The 20401-nt window shown below is 37.0% G+C and overlaps 1 protein-coding gene across 7 annotated transcripts in view; it reads right to left on the bottom strand.

Moving 5' to 3' along the window:
• Positions 1–20401, bottom strand: part of KCTD20 (potassium channel tetramerization domain containing 20) — a 40677-nt gene that overhangs the window by 9042 nt on the left and 11234 nt on the right. For 3 of the 7 annotated variants that reach the window (XM_036868524.1, XM_036868519.1, XM_036868522.1), the window contains exons 2-4: positions 9977–10030; positions 4543–4748; positions 1681–1954 (exon numbers count right to left, since the gene is read on the bottom strand). In XM_036868524.1, coding sequence (XP_036724419.1) covers positions 1681–1954; positions 4543–4702 — 434 coding nt within the window. In that variant the 5' untranslated portion in view covers positions 4703–4748; positions 9977–10030. Of the gene's footprint in view, positions 1–1680; positions 1955–4542; positions 4749–9976; positions 10031–12508; positions 12532–16646; positions 16761–20401 lie in introns of those variants that run through there. The other 4 variants (XM_036868520.1, XM_036868521.1, XM_036868525.1 and 1 more) reach the window with 4 other exon arrangements.

Genomic DNA, 20401 nt, shown 5'->3' on the forward strand with positions numbered 1-20401 from the left:
CAGGGAGGAAGTCTTGCTTTTATATTCATCTTTTCCCATCCTTCCTCTCTCTCTCTCAGATCCCCTCCAGTAAAACTGGCCCCATGACTTCTACTACTCCTGCTGCACGTCTGTGTAGGAGCTGTGGAAGGAGAAGCCAGGACAGGACAGGTGCTGGTATCTTCAGCTGGCCCACTGGGGACTCACTGCCTTTTCCTTCCTTAACCTGTTGGGAAGCCCTGCTGTCCAACTGTTCAAAACTGTTATCATCCACTTTGAACTGGCTGTTTTCCAAGGTCTGAAAAAGACTCACATGCTTTCCAAATCACTACACCATACATAAGAAATCCATTTAGATAAAAGTAGTCTTCAAAGGATGCTGACATTTTTCTGGAATGTTTTGGTTGAAGTGTAGCCGAGACAGCTATGAATCAAAATAGTGAACAACATGCCATAAATATAATCCCCCCTCAGAGTCATTCATCCACTAGTGGCATGGATCTGCATTAATCCATTCTCAGCTTCTTAGTTTGTCCCCCTTGTGACCAGTGGCCCACATTTGTAAGCTCACGGGCTAGGCTTATGAATACGTAGCCACAGGACAGAACAAACCTAAGAAACTCAGAATTCATGACCTCGGCTGACTCAGCTGATGAACCATGTAGATAAAGGGGTCTATTACCCAGAAAATGCTTGCTTTTCTTTTCTTGAGCGCTACTTTTGGAGGCAACCTACTTCAGACAGACAGCCTACCCTGAGGAATGCCCTTTTGGAAGGGCCTGGGGGGAAATGGTGGCGATACCAAGACTGAAGACGTGAAGTCAAGTCTGATTAGGGCCAATTTAGAAAATGTTTTAATGTTCTATCTTAATCTTAATTCAGATGTTTAAGAAATATATAGGTTTGGCTCTGGTTAAAAATGGTTCATCATGAATTTGTATGTATATGTTTAAGTACACACATATTTGAACAGCTAGATTCCACTTAGCCTAAAATTCAGCAAGTTAGTGTGATCGATTCTGATTTCTAATTCAGTTCAAATTAGTTCAAAGTCGGAGTGAGGTTAGATCCACTTTCAAGTACTAGATGAAACCCTCAAACGCCAAATGCTTGTGTGTGTATACACTCAAATTATTTTACTCTTATCCCAATCTGCTCTTCATGTTAAGGTCTACAGTTGGCCAGAAAGAGATCTCCTAACTCCCAGCCCAGGCTCTGAAAGTACTTCCTGGACAGCGCTCCTCCTCAGTAGACTCCTTCCATCCCTAAGCTCTAACCCTAAAAAGCTGGAGGCAGGAGATGGTGAGGGGAGGGTAAGACTATAGTCTGAATGAAGCAACACATAGGAAGGAACGTGACGAATAAAGAGAGCAATCGTCAAACAAAACAGCCAGATACAAAGATCCAGTTTCAGAAAACTTGAACAGTAGTGGAGGCATTAGAAATTGACACCATTTGGACCTTTTGCACTCCCTTTTGTAGGGGGGCTCATTTCACTATACTGGTTTTGTAAATGAAAGTACCCACCCCCCAAAATCACCAACACATATAAGGTTTTTATGTCCTCTGTCTCGCAAAAGTATGAAGGTAGAAAAATAAGCAATGAAATGTTTTTATTCTCAAATCTAATGCAAGGCAAACAGCAGGTATTTCTATTCACAGAGAACAGAGTGAATCTGGAAGGAAATTATTATCAGTTACCTTCCCAACATGGTATCTGGATGAGCAGTGAAAATTTGTGGATTGACAACAAAACGTGTGCCATCTACGAGAAGTGTCACTTTCTCTGGTGCCTGAGAATGAACGTTACTGCCAAAGCCCACAGTGCTGTTTCCAAATCGTTCTGGAGCGATGAAGGGTTCATGGTTCCGTTTATTCCCACTTTGGAAGCAAGAGCCTTTGATGTCTTCAGGAAGTGGCATCATGTGAGGGAACTGAAGATTTGCTGGCTGAGAGGCAGAGTCAAGTGGAAGGTCTAAAAGATCATACAAACAAACCAAAATAACTTGACAGCAAAAAGCCCTGGGGAAAAATAAACCTTGTCCTCTTTAAAAAAAAACAAGAACAAAAACCATTACACAAACAAAAAAAACCCAAACTTTAAGTATCCTTATGCAAAAACTCTTAGCTAAAACACGTAAAGAAAAAACACAAACTAGAGACTCATACTGGATCCCCCTGAACTTTTTCTTCTGTGTGTGTGTGTGTGTGTGTGTGTGTGTGTGCTGGGGAGGGGAGAATGAAGACAGTAATGCCTACACTTTAAAATAGAACAATTAAACAATTTTAAAGTAAACTACACACATGGTTAAAAATAATTAAACACTAGAGAAGCATTTCTGTGGAAAACAAGCAATCCTTTGCCATACTGCTTAACCTTTCCTAGTCTTGTTTCACAGAGGCATCGCTTTTTTATTTCCGTTTTCATTTCTATCTCTAAATAACACTCATATTTCCTGTGTTTTATTTAAGGAACTTGATAACTCTGTTAGCCAAAACTATTTGTTTTCCTCATTCTTAAAAAACATTTCTAAATGTTATTTTCCAGAAAGGATAGTGATAGTCTCTAATTGTCACTTTTCCTAGAAATTCACTGAAAAATGCATTTTCACTATGCATAGGAGAATCCTAACATTACCAACACCGTTTTTTGAACAGGCAGGTCTTGCTCTCAACAGAAAAGTTCCAGTGCGGATGGTCTTGGATTAGGATTCATTCATGGAATCTGAGTTTTTGTCCTAGTATCACCAAAGAGCCATTTTCTTTAAGTAATTTATTTGATTTTTCTAAACCTGATTCATCATCTGTAAAATGAAAATAATGTTCACTCCACCTACCTCACAGGACTGGTTTAACTATCAACTGAAATAAAGTATGTGAGAGCACTTAAAAATGTATTAATACCACATCATGTAAACAGGCTTAAAACTAAATATATGAAATCTGGATGTATACAGAAGAGAATCAGGGGAAAGTATTTTCAAAAGGATTACCAGAAGATTCTTTTTTTTTTTTTTTAATTGATGTTTGCTGTTTTTATTATATAGCTGTACATTTTTTTTAGAAGGTTCTTTTAAATAGGGAGTTCTCCTAATATATTAAAATAATGTTTTTTTATTTAATGAAAAATTTCAAATATACCAAAGCAGAGTTAATACAATATGTATACATCACCTAGATTTGGCTAGCTAACATTTTCCTACATTGGAAAGAAATAAAATGTTATAGATACAACTTAATGTCTCACTCCCGCCCTTCATGTATTTTAAGTTTCTACACAATAATTCATTGTTAGCTAGAGTACACTCAATTCTTTCCCCATTTGCTTCTAGAGAAAAGGAAACCAAAATCTAGACCAAAAACCTGTTTAGGGATCATATCCTAGAGCTTCTGATAAATTTTCAACTTACAAAGAGCTAAGTTTCCACACAATCCATGGGCAAGCCTGTAGCAAGAAACGCTTTAGTCACCAAGACAGGCTTTCAACACTCAAAGTGCTATTCTTAAAAATGAAAGTAGGTACCTAACTTATTCAGTTCTTTAGGACACTTGATTTTCCCCCAGCTATGACGCAATTAAATTGGGTTGATTCCTGAAGGATGCCTCAGGTTCCACCCTGCTTAAATGGGTGAGTAGGAAAAGAGACTCATTGCATAAATTCTCCGTAATGGGGCACTCTAGGGTGGCAGTCACACTCTGCTTTTTTGTCCGTTGATATATATAAAACAACAGCGAACGCTGGCCGGAAAGACAGAGGTTTAAATCCCACCCAGTCCCCTACCTCCTGGCAGTGTGAACCTGAGCAAGTTATGCCTAAGCTTCTGAAGCCTCAGTTTCCTCATCTGTAACAGGAGGATTAATCTAAGCAGGGATCGGCAAACTTTCTGTGAAGGGCTAAAACGTAAATACTCTGAGCTTTGTGGGTCGCAGTCTCTGCCACTGTGGCAGGAAAGCAGCCATACAGACAGTATGTGCACAGATGGGCATGATGGCTGTGTTTCAAATTTTTATTTACAAAAACAGGCAGTGGTTCAGATTTGACCATAGTCTGCCACCCTTGACCTAAAAAAAGTAAAGTTTCTAGCACAGTGAGTGCTCAATAAATGGTAATTGCTATTATTATTGTTGCTATTGTCTTTATTAAAAGTTAAAAAGAACCTGACAATTTACCAAGAGCCTTCACATCCATTAACTCAACAGTCTTCTAGCCGTGTGAGGTAAGAAGAATTATTAACAACCTTGTTTTCTAGATTAAGAAAGCAGGGCTCAGAAAGATTAAGGATCTCATCCATGGTTACAGCTGATAAGCAGCAGAGCTAGAATGTGAATCTGTCTTCTGACTCCAAACCTGAGACTATTTTTCTTATACCATTACCAAGTTAAATGTACTAAACTGATTAAATAAGTGGAGGTTTTTTGTGATAGCTTTATATAATTGTGGTATATAAGCAAAGCTAATTAACTGGATATTTTATTTATTAAGAACATTTATGCCTTCTGGGCAGAATAGGTGCTGAGGTGTCAGAAAGCCCTCCACATTAAGTCAAGATCTAATCATCGTACCATCATTCCTGGGACCTAGAGGATAAGTAAGATTTTGAAGACCAGAAGAAGCCAGGCTATTTGCTTCTTTTTCTTGGGCTGCAGCTGAGGCTTCATCCATCAGGCAGCTGGCCTCCTGCCGCAATAACCTGTCGCTCTCAGTGCCACGGTGAACATTCATCCTTGGACTGTGTATCCTGAACTGTCTGCCTGATCAGGGAGAAATCCTGGAAGACAGGAATGTACATGATTTAGAACCTTCTCCTAACTAGAGGACTGACAGACAGCTCTCATTCTTATTCTGAGAAGAAATGACATCTTAAAACATTTCTGTGATTTTATATTGAGAGGAATTGTGCTCTAAATTGTGATTTAAATTGTCTTTACCAAATCACTAAGAACGCTGATAAACTTGTTACTAGGGAATAATTTTAAGCTTTATTCATAAACAGACATCAAATCCACTGACTCTGGCCACATTCACGTTCAATTCTGCATATTAAATGGTGGTAAAATAATTTGGTGGTGTTTATCCACAGAGACACATAGGGGGCAAAGAGTTCAATTTGTCAATTAAAGAAAACCAGCCCATATGGTTTTAAAAACTGAGACACATACATTCCTGCAACAATTAAGCACTAGGAAATGAGAATCACAACTATAATGCTCGTATGAGAGTTAGAAACCAGAAGTCACCTGCACTTAAAAAGAAAAAAAAAAAATTTACTTATACTGCTCAAGTTCTCCTTTATAAGTTCTCTCTTTCACTTTCTCTCCCTTATGCTCCACCCTCAACCCCCACCTCAAAGTTATACCAAGATATCACTGGCTATAAGGCTAACTGTCCCCCAGCAGTGCACAACCACTGTGAACACCACCTCCTGAGTGACTGCCACGTGCGAGGCATTTGCTGATTAGGCAGAATGGGGGGGGGGGGCCCTGAGCAGGAGGCCTCACACCTTTCTTCTAGGTAATGACACCCTGCCCAGCAGCCCTTCCATCCGTGGGGGCTGCCCAACTGCTGACAAAATTCCTGAAATTCACCCTACTTAAGCACTTTCACAGTTTATACGGTACTGAGTTCCACTTGGTGTTCTGGTGGAAGAATCATATCACTAGCAATTTTTATGCATAAGGACTGCATGATAACACTGTTTTAGGACGAAGTTATGTCACTAAGATCAGCAACATGTTTTAATACTCTGAACTTCCTGAGATGCAAGCATGCAGAGGTGCCAATAAACACTTGTAATGTGCATTAAATTTTGAATCACTTCATAACCTGTATTAATACATTTTTGAGCATAAAATTGATTGATCATTTAGTCCCTGTTTTAACTTGCACGAAGTATAAAAGTGACCCCTTTGAAAAAAGGAGCCAACACATATGCCTGAAAACATAATTTTAAAGAAGAGATACTTTCACAGTTGATGAAATCTTGAATTTTCAGACAATAGCTCTTACAACATAAGGCAAATTGAGGAAATAAAGTGAATGTTCTGTTGGAAAACCTGATAATGTGGCTACAGCTTTTTCAGGATTACCCTTTCTTAAAGAAAAACATATTTACACAAAAAATTCAGCCCCTTAAAATTGATCCCCAGCAACTGGTAAAGTCAAATAGAACCACCACTGCCTTCAAATTTGATTCAGAAGATTTCAAAGTCAAAGTCAAAATCAAGTCTGGAGAACAGGATAAAGAAGATCCATGAAACTGGAAAAAGCATTACTAACACTGGAAAGGCCAAAAGGGGGTCTGCTTCTTTAAGCTTAACTGGTTTTGAACTATGTTTCACTCCATCTACTTGAGCTACTTCTCAACTCTTCACTAGCCGCTCAACAACTAAGTTCGAACTTCTCTTTGTTGCTCTCCAAAAGATCTCGTGGACCAAAACAAAATAAATTTGAATAAGCTGATTTCTTAAGAATTTGCACAGACTAGATTATTTATTGTATAAGTTACTTCATTTATTCCTTATAATGTGTGAAAAAGTTTCACTGTAATAGACTATAATGAAAACATCTTCTTCCTAGTCTATAATACCAGGGCTCAAACTTCAGTTTAACTTATATACGATGAATTAGTAAATAGAAAGATATACTTGGAAATTAGCAGGGTAGATATCTCCAATGAGGAAAAAGAAAGTAACTTGCTGAGCACTTAACTAAATACAAATAAAATGCTTGTTAATTTTATTATACATAATACATGAATATTTCCCTTCTAAAAAAATTCAAACCTGATAGATAAGGCAAGAAAGGACACTGATCCATCATACTCAATCCCAGTCACTTCTCCAAGTAACTATATCATGACCTGCTTGGTATGAAGCCTTCTAGACTTTAAAAAATGCTTTCATGCTATACAGGTATACTATAAAAGCATACAGTTTTTTGTTTTTTTGGTTTTTTTTTTAAACATCTTTATTAAAGTATAATTGCCTTACAATGGTGTGTTAGCTTCTGCTTTATAACAAAGTGAATCAGTTATACATATACAATATGTTCCCATTTCTCTTCCCTCTTGCATCTCCCTCCCTCCCACCCTCCCCATCCCACCCCTCTAGGTGGTCACAAAGCACCGAGCTGATCTTCCTGTGCTATGCGGCTGCTTCCCACTAGCTATCTATTTTACATTTGGTAGTGTATATATGTCCATGACACTCTCTTACCCTGTCACATCTCACCCCACCCCCTCCCCATATCCTCAAGTCCATTCTCTAGTAGGTCTGTGTCTTTATTCCCGTCTTGCCACTAGGTTCTTCATGGCCTTTTTTTTTTTTTTCCTTAGATTCCGTATATATGTGTTAGCATACTGTATTTGTTTTTCTCTTTCTGACTTTCTTCACTCTGTATGACAGACTCTAACTCCATCCACCTCATTACAAATACCTCCATTTCATTTCTTTTTATGGCTGAGTAATATTCCATTGTATATATGTGCCACATCTTCTTTATCCATTCATCTGTCGATGGACATTTAGGTTGCTTCCATGTCCTGGCTATTGTAAATAGAGCTGCAATGAACATTGTGGTACATGACACTTTTTGACCTATGGTTTTCTCAGGGTATATGCCCAGTAGTGGGATTGCTGGGTCGTATGGTAGTTCTATTTGTAGTTTTTTAAGGAACCTCCATACTGTTCTCCATAGTGGCTGTATCAATTTACATTCCCACCAACAGTGCAAGAGTGTTCCCTTTCCTCCACACCCTCTCCAGCACTTATTGTTTCTAGATTTTTTGATGATGGCCATTCTGACCGGTGTGAGATGATATCTCATTGTAGTTTTGATTTGCATTTCTCTAATGATTAATGATGTTGAGCATTCCTTCATGTGTCTGTAGGCCATCTGTATATCCTCTTTGGAGAAACGTCTATTTAGGTCTTCTGCCCATTTTTGGATTGGGTTGTTCGTTTTTTTTTTATTGAGCTGCATGAGCTGCTTGTAAATCTTGGAGATTAATCCTTTGTCAGTTGCTTCATTTGCAAATATTTTCTCCCATTCTGAGGGTTGTCTTTTGGTCTTGTTTATGGTTTCCTTTGCTGTGCAAAAGCTTTTAAGTTTCATTAGGTCCCATTTGTTTATTTGTGTTCTTATTTCCATTTCTCTGGGAGCTGGGTCAAAAAGAATCTTGCTGTGATGTATGTCATAGAGTGTTCTGCCTATGTTTTCCTCTAAGAGTTTGATAGTGTCTGCCCTTACACTTAGGTCTTTAATCCATTTTGAGTTTATTTTTGTGCATGGTGTCAGGGAGTGTTCTAATTTCATACTTTTACATGTACCTGTCCAATTTTCCCAGCACCACTTATTGAAGAGGCTGTCTTTTCTCCACTGTATATGCTTGCCTCCTTTATCAAAGATAAGGTGGCCATATGTGCGTGGGTTTATCTCTGGGCTTTCTATCCTGTTCCATTGATCTATATTTCTGTTTTTGTGCCAGTACCAAACTGTCTTGATTACTGAAGTTTTGTAGTATAGTCTGAAGTCAGGGAGCCTGATTCCCCCAGCTCCATTTTTCGTTCTCAAGATTGCTTTGGCTATTCGGGGTCTTTTGTGTTTCCATACAAATTGTGAAATTTTTTGTTCTAGTTCTGTGAAAAATGCCAGTGGTAGTTTGATAGGGATTGCATTGAATCTGTAGATTGCTTTGGGTAGTAGAGTCATTTTCACAATGTTGATTCTTCCAATCCAGGAACATGGTATATCTCTCCATCTATTTGTATCATCTTTAATTTCTTTCATCAGTGTCTTATAATTTTCTGCATACAGGTCTTCTGTCTCCTTAGGTAGGTTTATTCCTAGATATTTTATTCTTTTTGTTGCAATGGTAAACGGGAGTGTTTTCTTAATTTCACTTTCAGATTTTTCATCATTAGTGTATAGGAATGCAAGAGACTTCTGTGCATTAATTTTGTATCCTGCTACCTTACCAAATTCACTGATTAGCTCTAGGAGTTTTCTGGTAGCATCTTTAGGATTCTCTATGTATAGTATCATGTCATCTGCAAATAGTGACAGCTTTACTTCTTCTTTTCCGATTTGGATTCCTTTTATTTCTTTGTCTTCTCTGATTGCTGTGGCTAACACTTCCAAAACTATGTTGAATAATAGTGGTGAGAGTGGGCAACCTTGTCTTGTTCCTGATCTTAGTGGAAATGGTTTCAGTTTTTCACCATTGAGGACAATGTTGGCTGTGGGTTTGTCATATATGGCCTTTATTATGTTGAGGAAAGTTCCCTCTATGCCTACTTTCTGCAGGGCTTTTATCATAAATGGGTGTTGAATTTTGTCGAAAGCTTTCTCTGCATCTATTGAGATGATCATATGGTTTTTCTCCTTCAATTTGTTAATATGGTGTATCACATTGATTGATTTGCGTATATTGAAGAATCCTTGCATTCCTGGGATAAACCCCAAGCATACAGTTTTTAAAAAACATACAAACTATATACATCATTCTCATTCTGCAATATGTTTTTCTAAATTAACCTTCTAAAAATCCACCCATATTGGAAGACATATCTATCTAGTTCATTCCTTTTTAACTGCTGTATAATATTCTATGATTCTACTCTGTCTTTGAATTTTTAAGTTGTTTCTAACTGAACTATTACAAACAATGTTTCAATGAATAGGATCAGAGTGTACCATGAAATTCCAGGAGAGGACTCAATTTGCAGTTTTCCCAAAAGAATTTGGCTTCAAAACTCCTTCTTTCAAGAAACCATCTCAGGATTCATGCTTAATGGCACACACTTTAAGAAATTACCTAACCCATCATTTACCAAAGTCCCCTATAAACTAATGTTTCTACAATCCTAGAATGACAGAAGAAAACTCTCTTGATCTATGAAACCTAAGAAGTAAACTGACCGACACCAAATTCTTCAACATATACCAGAACAGGATGGATGTTTTATTCAACTTTGAATGTATATTTTTATTGCCTACCATGGTTCATTTCTGTAACCATCCCCCAACTGAATCTTGGTCCTCAGAACAGATCTAAGGAAAAAAATAATAAACAAAAGAAAGAAAGAAATAAGCAAAGCACTTGAACAATATAGTTCTCTATTGCTACAAAACTATTCATGGCCAACACAGATCTAAAAGTCACAGCAATGTACAACTACAGGAAACAAAGGATCATGACACACCCCTGGTACACCTAACAGTCACTGAAGAGACTGCTTCAGAAAAGAACTAGGAGTTAGAAATATATTAATAATGGAACTCAGACTGTATAGCTGTGAAGCAAAACAAGCTTAATATCCAGCAAGCCAGCTGAAGCATCACTTCCGCACAGTACGTGAAAGCATTTTTAAACTCTAAAGAGCTACACAAATATACATTTTATTATTCATTTCATAAGCCTCCCGTGAAGGCCCCTATTTTGTTAAGTCTTATTTTTGCTGACCTGGAACAGCAAAACCATTTAGCACCATAATCTCCCCACCTTGGAAGATTTGCATACAATCTTTGATAGTGGGATTTTCTCCACATATTCTTTGCACCTAAAAAAGGACATGCTGGTTTCTCCCTAGAACATAATCGTCTCAAGTATTAATCCAAAATAATCTAGATAATAAGTCTATGTATTTTCTTCTTTTCACTTGCAATTTCTTCTAATCAATTATTTATGAAGAAAACAAGATAATGGAAATGTAATCTGTAGTTAATTAAGTTCAGTATCTTGCAATTGAACTACTCAGATTTTGAAAATCTCGTTGGAACGAGGGTGGGGGCAAACTCAACTCGGATGTATCTCAAAAGCATAATGCTTTCAGACTGTTAATGACACAAGGGTATGAGCTTCTAAAAGGTAGGATCCTTTTATACTTCAGGGCCATGTCTCCTTTCTGTGTAAAAGCCAGGAGGTAAAGATGAGGTAGGATGCCACAGAATTTGGTAAATGAACCAATCTACCCTTCGTCTATACTACACACTTGAATTTAGAAAGTAATTATATCTTTGCCAAACCTTCATTCCACACTGAAAAATCCTAGTCCTTTCAGTCTGTTCTTATGTGAAAACCACTACATTTCTTTAACTACTTTGACTTTAGTCTAGTTCCACTGTGTTTTCTTAATTCAAAGTAATGAGAACTCTGCTAGTGTGTTCTATTAAAGGTGAACAGTTTTTCCAGTTTTGCTTCACATATGCTCTCTGGTGATGATTCCCAGCATCTCTGCGAATAGAAGGTTAAAAAGGGGTGAAGGTGAGGGGAGAGACAATAGAGGTGATAGATACAATCTAAAATATCTAGGAGATCTCCTAGGATATTATTAATTGATAGCTAACAGACTGCCATCTTCAAAATGTACTCTGGGTATATGTATTTTTTAAACCAACTCCACTGAAGCTTTTCTATTCACTCCCTTTGCATGTGTACCCCTAATGTTCTAATCTCAGAAGAAATTCTGTTTTCTGACTGTTTAAGGCTTTCTGGTTTTCCTTTTTCTAGATTATTTCTAAAAATACTGAGTGAGACCACTCCAGTATTAAGCCCATATAAAATCTATTCATAACATTTCTAAATCTCATAGTTTTAAATAGTTCTAAATCTCATAGTTTTCCTACAGTATGTCCCCAAACCCATAATAATTTAGCAAAGAAAAGAGACCTCTGTCAGTAAGTTATCTCCACTGGGTTCTCCCTTCCCCCATACTTTCTGTCTTCCTCAAAGAACTCTGGCAGACTGGTGAGATGAATACTTCTTAGAGACCTCTTGCTACACTGCTCCCCAAATATGACTTCTAACTATGGCTATATCTCTTATAACTGTGGCCCTGGGCAGGCTAAGTCTGTGTCTCAACTCCCTCACTTGTAAGAGAGGATAATAACCGTTAACCACCCAGGACTGATATAAGGATTAAATAAGGCAACACACTTAAAGTGCTTAGCACAATGCAGGGCACACAGCACTTGATAAAGTGGATTATTGTTATTCCCAAACCACAGAATCTGCAAAGAACTTTTACAAATCTAATCTCATTTGAAACTAAAACAACCCTAGGAGAAAGACTGTAATTATCCTCACTTCACTGCTGAAAAACAAACTTACAACAAGAAGCTTTAGAAAGGTTAGCAGCTTCGCCTAAATCACAACTTTGGCTAAGAGGCAAGGATAGATTCCAAATCTAGGTCTTTTGTTTCCCATATTCTTTTCATCTAATCACACTGCTTCCCCCAAACCATCCTGCCTTCATCCATTATTGATTTTAGAAGTTTTTCTTTCTATTGCTTGTCAGAAATTAAAGAGAAAACCAGTAGTTTCCAGCGTCATTGTTGCTGCAGTTCTTATCAAACAGGAGTTATAGTCAGAATGCAAGAATCCTGTGATAGAAGGGTTATATTTTTCCATGAATAAAAATAGCATTAGTGTTTTACTGCTTATATTGCAATATATGCTCAATGAAAAACATCAGTCAATATAGAAAGAAATAAAAACTTCAAAAATCAAAGCTGTGGTAAAATACATACAGATATATCTTTGGGCATCTACTCCATGGGCTCCATTTATTCCTCGGAATAAACTCCTAGAAATAAAATTGCTATGGAGAAAGGTAAATAACTTTTAGGTTTTGATATGTACTGCCAGACTGTCCTCTATAAATATACCAATTTATACTCCTTTGGGCAGCACGGAGCATCCATTCTCCAGAACTCTGGCTAACACTCAGTGTTTCAATCTTCCTCATCTTTGCTAATTTGGTAAGTGAAATATGATAGCTCATTTTAATGTGGTCATTTAAAAAGTCATTCATTTTTATCAACACTTGCAAAATTTCACCTTTGAGAGCCTTAAAAGATTTGGGTGGGTGGGGAAAAAAACCCATGCTGGGTAGATATTAGGTAATAGCAGTGATTTATTTGCATCAAGTTTGTCAGGCTTGACTAGAATCACTGGATGTTTCCCATAACTTGCTCTTATCTCCCTGCAAGTCTAAGATGACAACAAGATACGATGACAAGACCACCCACTAGACTGAGGCAAAGCAGGTTCTGGCTTTGGCTTTGTTACTAAGCCACGTCACCAAGAAAAGGTCCTTTAAGCTTCAGTGTTTTCATCCATAAAAATGGGATGATATTGGCCACTACCAAGTTAGGCAATCCTTTCTCAATGAGGATGTATGGAAAAGCCCTCAAAAAGCATTAAGTGCTATACAAGGGCAAGAGACATATAGTTAGTATGGAATCTCCCTTATCTAACTGCTGAGTTAGCATTTATGTGGCTCTTTAAGCTCATCATACCCATCCTCCACTTTTGGATATACTTTTTATGTTCTATTGTATAGTTCTACTGATTTCAGCTACATTTCTCTTTTTGATTCAGTGAAATGACATACTGTACTGCTTTTAGAATTCTCTGAATTATTTTTTGCCTTAGGTGCCTAACTTTCCATTTGCTTTTGATCTTCTGTGTCTTTCCATTTTTCCCTCAGGAACACACCATATCTTCCCTTTCTGCCAAGCTGTCTTTTTTCTTTCTTTCTTTCTTTCTTTTTTTGGCCACGTCATGCAGCATGTGGCATCTTAGTTCCCCAGGATCAAACCCGCGCCCCCTGAAGTGGAAGCGCAGAGTCTTAACCACTGGACTGCCAGGGAAGTCCTCAAGCTGTCTTTTCTTTAGCTCTTTTACTCCTGTAGAATTTTTAAAAAACAGACAAACAATAATCTTGCACTTGGGCAGTACTGTACATTTCATTGTTCCTGGAAGAAAATACTGAAAAGACAAAAATTACCCGTAACTCCTCTTCCAAACTTTCCTAAGTATACATATATTCCTTTTATTTTTACAATTTGAAATTCTGCTGTAAACACTACTATACGGTGTTAACATATCATGAACTTGGCTGTATGTCAATCATATTCTTAAATAATATTTTTCTTTTTTTTCCCCAATTTATTTATTTACTTTTGGCTGCATTGGGTCTTTGTCGCTGCCCGCGGGCTTTTCTCTAGCTGTGGTGAGCAGGGGCTGCTCTTCATTGCGGTGCGCGGGCTTCTCATTGTGGTAGCTTCTCTTGTTGCGGAGCACGGGCTCTAGGCGTGCGGGCTTCAGTAGTTGTGGCACGCGGGCTGTAGAGCGCAGGCTAAGGAGTTGTGGTGCACGGGCTTAGGTGCTCTGCGGCATGTGGGATCTCCCCAGATGAGGGATCGAAGCGGTGTCTCCTGCATTGGCAGGCGATTCTTAACCACTGTGCCACCAGGGAAGTCCCTCTTAAATCATTTTCAATGGTACACAAGATTTTATTATATGGTTGTACCAAATTTTACTCAACTGATTTCATATATCTTTTTTTTACATTTAACCTTTAACCCATATAGAATTCATTTTGGCATACAGCACAGTATATAGATCTAACAAAATTCAAATGGTTAACCAACTAACTGCCTTAATATATTCTGAAGAGTCCATTTTTTCTGCACTGATTTGAGATGTCACCTTCATCAAATACTAATATATAATTTATGCTTGGTCTGGTTTTTAAACTCTGTTCCACTGATTAATCTTACTTCTGTGCAAATATAATGTATAATTTTAATTTAACAATCTTGACATCATTTCTCTATGTCATTTATCTAGAACTTCTAAAATGGTATTTTTAAGTTGTCAACAGGTAAATTTTTCCTTCTAATCTTTAAAATTATGTCTTAACTGCTCGTTTACCTTTTTTTCTGCAATGATTAACACCAGTTTTACTAATTTAGAATTACTGTGTTAAGTTTCATAGAACAGTAAATTTAATGGATATGGCAGTTGCACAGACTCCCCATACCAGTTTATTACCCAGAATGTAGCTTTGTTTGTTCTAACTCTTACTATATGGAAGTAAAAATTTGCTTTACCTAAAAATATCACTGCTGTAATTCATTCCAATGAAATATTTTTTTAAAATGTGTGGATAATTAGATGTATTAATACTAGAGCATTTTTGCTGTTTATTATTAAGAGACAGTATTTAATCAAAATTTTAATTCAAAGTAAAAAAGTTTAGGGCTTCCCTGGTGGTGCGGTGGTTGAGAATCTGCCTGCCAATGCAGGGGACACGGGTTCGAGCCCTGGTCTGGGAAGATCCCACATGCCGTGGTGCAACTGGGCCCGTGAGCCACAACTACTGAGCCTGCGCGTCTGGAGCCTGTGCTCCGCAACGAGAGGCCGCAACAGTGAGAGGCCCGTGCACCGCGATGAAGAGTGGCCTCCGCTCGCTGCAACTAGAGAAAGCCCTCGCACAGAAACAAAGACCCAACACAGCCAAAAATAAATAAATAAATAAATAAATTTAAAAAGTTTATTTCAGCTATTTTAATACACATAAATATGTTATATACTTTAAAGATAGGTTAGAAGACTTTTTTCTGTGCAGGCAAATAACTTCTCATGATATTGCATTTCTGAATACCGGTCAAGGCTCATACACATTCCTTTCTTATATACTCTCCCTGTGGGCCTAAGCAATTGTATAATTAATCCCTGGTAAAGATCAATCCCCTTCCCCTAACCCCCTTCTCTTTTGCTTTTTTCTTTTCAAAGAACTAATGCTATAAAAGGTTTTCCCATTTTCCATGTGGTTCCCTCATGAAGTCTCAAACTAAGGGAAGCTACACTTAATCATAAGCTATCCTGCCTCTCACATTACCAGCAAGTGCTTTGGAGCCCACACAGTTTACTAGCTGTGTGAGTCTGGGCCCATGAAAAACTTCTCTGAGACTCAATTTTCTCATCTATAAATTAATAATAATAGTATCTACGTGGAAGAACTGTTTTAGGGATTACAAATACTTCAAAGAAAGCAATCTCTGGCATATGGTAAACAATGAAAAAAGTTAGCTGTTATTACTGTTTATATACTTAAAACTAGCTTCAAGCTTACAAAAATCATTCAAAGTCCTTATTTTTAAAATCTCTACTTGTTTCTTCTTTCTTGCATTAACACCTAGCCTCCACATTACCCATCACCTCAGTTCCAGTACCAACAACTCTCTGTATCACTGGGTATCTGTATTTTTATAGAGAACAAGTACTAGAATCCTTATATATCCATTTGCAGAGGTAATAAAACTTAATTATGATACCACTGTTAACTCTTAATTCCAAACATTTGCTGATAACAAACATGTTATTTCTGTAAACCAAATCTGTAGTTTTAGAACTAAAACCTGTACAGTTTTCTAATGGATGTTTTGTACTGACTAAGCACTTTTATCAGCCAGGTTTCTTTTTTTTAAATCTCTCAAAATTATAGAGAACTTTCTGGTAGTCTCTTCAGATTATCAACAAATTAGTCAACATATACAGTCAGCATATATTTTCCAAACACCTACTGTGTGGAAGGCACATGGCATTTTGTGCCAGCACTGAGAGACACAAAGGATTGAGCAACATTTTCAAGGGTTAGCGCTAAGCTCCGACTGGTTAGGTGGGGATATATGAAAAAGATAAGCAAATTTACGTAATAAATACAGAATAAGTGATTCAAACCAGTGGTTCCAGATTCTCGGGCCTATCTTTACAGTGGGGTCTGGGAATTTATAATTTTTTAAAAAGTCAGCTTCTCAGGTAGCTCTCATGTGGCATTCAGGTTTTAAGATAAACATAAAAGTTAGAGAAAATCACCTCTAGATAGTATGGTTGGGAAAAGGAAGTCTTCATATGAGACAAAATCTGAGCTGGGCTCTGAAGTAAAGATAAGATTTTCTCCTCAATTTTTTATTTTGAAACTTTTCAAATCTACAGGAAAATGGAAAAAATCATTACAATCAGTAAAATCTTATATATCTGCCAGACTGACCAATGATTATCTGCCTAATTTGTGTGTGAGCCTGTGCTCTCCCACCACACACATTTTTCTGAATCACTTTAAAGTTACAGACATCACAACACTTCACCCAGTTACTTTAGCAAGCATATTCTGAGAACATTCTCTTAAAAAACACAACAGTACCGTTTTCACATCTAAGAAAATGAGCAATTCCATAATACTAATATATAACCCATAATCAAATTTACTCAATTGGCCTCATATTTAATTTCAGAACCTTTTTTTTTGGATCCATAATTCAATCAAGGCTCATTCCTTACATTTGGTTGTTCTGAGTCTTTTAATCTTGCATATTCTATACCACTGCCCCCCACCCCTGCAATTTGGGGGGGATTGTTTTGTTTTACATGAAATTGACTTTTTAAAAAAGCCTAGGTCCGAAAATGGAACCCTCCTACACTGTTGGTAGGAATGTAAATTAGTGCAGCCACTATGGAAAACAGTATGGAGGTTCCATGCTAAAAATAGAGATACCATATGATCCACTCCTGGGCATATATTCAGAAAAGACAAAAACTCTAATTCAAAAAGATACATGCACCCAAATGTTTACAGCAGCACTATTTACAATAGCCAAGACATGGAAACAACCCAAGGGCTCATCAACAGATGACTGGTAGATATCTACACACACACACAATGGAATATTATTCAGCCATAAAAAAGAATGAAATATTGCCATTTGCAGCAACATGGTTAGACCTAGAGAATATCATACTAAGTAAGCCAAAGACAAATATTATGATACCACTTATATGTGGAATTTGAAAAATAATACAAATGAACCTATATACAAAACAGAGACAGACTCACAGATATGGAAAACAAACTTATGGCTATCAAAGGGGAAAGGGGGGGAGGATAAATTAGGAGTATGGGATGAACAGATACAAACTACTATACATAAAATAGATAAGCAACAAGGATTCACTATATAACACAGAACTATATTCAGTATCTTATAATAACTGTAATGGAAAATAATCTGAAAAAACATATAACTGAATCACTTTGCTGTACACCTGAAACTAACACAATATTGTAAATCGACTATACTTCAATAAAAAATAAAATAAAATAAAAATAAAAAATTTTTTAAATTAAAAAGTCTAGGTCAGTTCTAACATCCGTCTGATTGTTTCCACGTGATTAGATACAAGTTTAATTTTCTTAAACAAGAGTATGTACATGTATAGATGAAAGCTAAGTCCTTCCAAATGCCATCACATCAGAGGCACATAATGCCAGGCTACCCCACTACAGGGGATAAGTTTGATCATGTGGTTAAAGTGGTGACCATAGGTCTATCCATTGTAAAGAGAGATCTAATACCCAATCTCCCAATAACTTTTCACCCAGTGGTTTTAGCATCTGTTGATGATTCTTGCCTGAATCAGTTATTACATTTGGGACTACAAAATGATAACTTTCTAATTTTATCATTCCTCCTACATTTATTGTCTAGCATTCTTCTGTTAAGTAAACTATTTCTTCACTCTCCCTTTATCTTCCTTTTAAGTATTATTATGAACTCAAAGATTTGTTTTAATCTAATGTATTGTAACAATCCATTACCATCATTTGTTTTCAAGTTGTCCAATTTTTGGTTCAAATTGTCCCAGGTGGGACTTCCCTGGTGGCACAGCGGTTAAGACTCCTCGCTCCCAATGCAGGGGGCCCGGGTTTGATCCCTGGTCAGAGAACTAGATCCCACATGCATGCCGCAACTAACTCACATGACACAACTAAGGAGCCTGCGAGCCAAAACTAAGGAGCCCACATGCCACAACTAAGGAGCCCGCCTGCCACAACCAAATAGACCCAGCACAACCAAATTAAATAAATAAATAGTCCCAGTTATGGCTAATATGGTTCCCTTCAAGCCTTCATCTGTGTCATTTAACCCTAATTCTATTGGCTGATGAGGCTACTTCCTGTACAAGATTTTTCTTTTCTTAATGAAAGTTCATAGCAGCTTTATTCTTTTGTGTGTGTGTGTGTGAGAGGAATTTTATTTTATTTTATTCTATTCTATTCTATTTTATTTTGTACAAGATTTTTCTAAGCTCACCTTTTACCATCTCTGACCCAGACCTAGAATCAGCTATTCCTCCCTGGAGCCTTTGTTCCTTTTAGTGGACAAAAGCATTTATAAATCAGGATCTGAGCACTAGGTGTCTTCATAGCTATTGAGATGTCATCGTCTCCTGAAATGGTCTAGAAGCAAAGTTGGGGGTTAAAAAAAAAAAAAAAAAAAAAAAAGAGTTTATATTGATATTTTCAACAAAAAAAGAGTTTATATTGATATTTTCAACTCAAATTCAACATTATAGTTTTTCTTTACTTACTTTATATTAGTACTATATCTTTTCTCTCACAATGAAAATCTTGGTTCATAAACTAGTTTTTAAATTATAACGTTAATATTACTAACAATAAACCTACTGAGTTTAAGTCTTTTGGGGGTCAATTCTTTTTGTCCTTAAAGTATATCCCACTAGGGATGTACAGTCAGTGTGCTATGTTCAAGTTATTTTATTTTTATTTTTTCTCTGTATGTCCTGTAATTTAGGTTCATTTTTTAACACTCAATTATAGCTTATTTTTCATTATTTTTAAATTTAATTTTTGAATATGTAAAACATTTACATTCTTCAAAAGTTAAACTGTTACAAAAAAGGAATGCTCAGAGAAGTGTCTCTCCCTTCCCCTTTCCCTCCAATATTTTCCTATCTATTCCCTACAGATAACTAGTTTTATTAATTTGTTTATCTTTCATGTTTCTATTTATAGAAATAAGCATAATGTGTGTATATACATATAAATTCTTAATTCTTCTTTTTCTTATACAAAAGATGGAATACCATATCCAGTCCTGTACTTTGCTATTTTTACTTAACAATATATCTCAAATTCACTCCATAGGAGTGATTAGAAGTCTTCCTCATTCTTTTTAATGGCTGTTTAATACTCCACTCTTAGATGTTAATAGGTAGAACTTTGATAGAGAAAAAAGGAAAGAGCATTTTAGACAGGATGAATGGTGTATAACAAGCAGGAAAGTAAGCTTGAACAGGCTTTATACTATATGAAGGAGTGCGGGCGGTGGGGAGAGCAACCAGGTTAGAGTGAAGGGTGGGAGAAATCAGAATCACCATACCATACGACTTCAGGGAACCCCATGCACACCATCATTTAAGGAGCTGTACAACGCACAACTTAGATGGCTGTATACAACAGCCCTAGAAGATAAGGTTGAAAACCAAGCTGGAGCTAGCTTATGGAGGCCTTGAGCTATAAAGTAAAATACAGTTAGGACTTTGTCTTGTAGCCAAAGTTTTTACACAGAGAAGTGTCATGTTCAACATGTTGCTTTAAGATAAATACAATCACAGAGGGACTAGAAGAGTAAGAGGTTATTGGAATTGTCTAGGCATGAAAGGATCTCAGTGGGTTGACAGCAAGAAGGGTAGTACCTAAGACACAGTCCTGCCTACCTTCAAAGAGCTTACAATCCCAGTTGTTGAGAATGTGAAACACAAGAGTTACA

The sequence above is a fragment of the Balaenoptera musculus genome, chromosome 11, assembly GCF_009873245.2.
Source record: "Balaenoptera musculus isolate JJ_BM4_2016_0621 chromosome 11, mBalMus1.pri.v3, whole genome shotgun sequence".
NCBI lineage: Eukaryota > Metazoa > Chordata > Mammalia > Artiodactyla > Balaenopteridae > Balaenoptera > Balaenoptera musculus.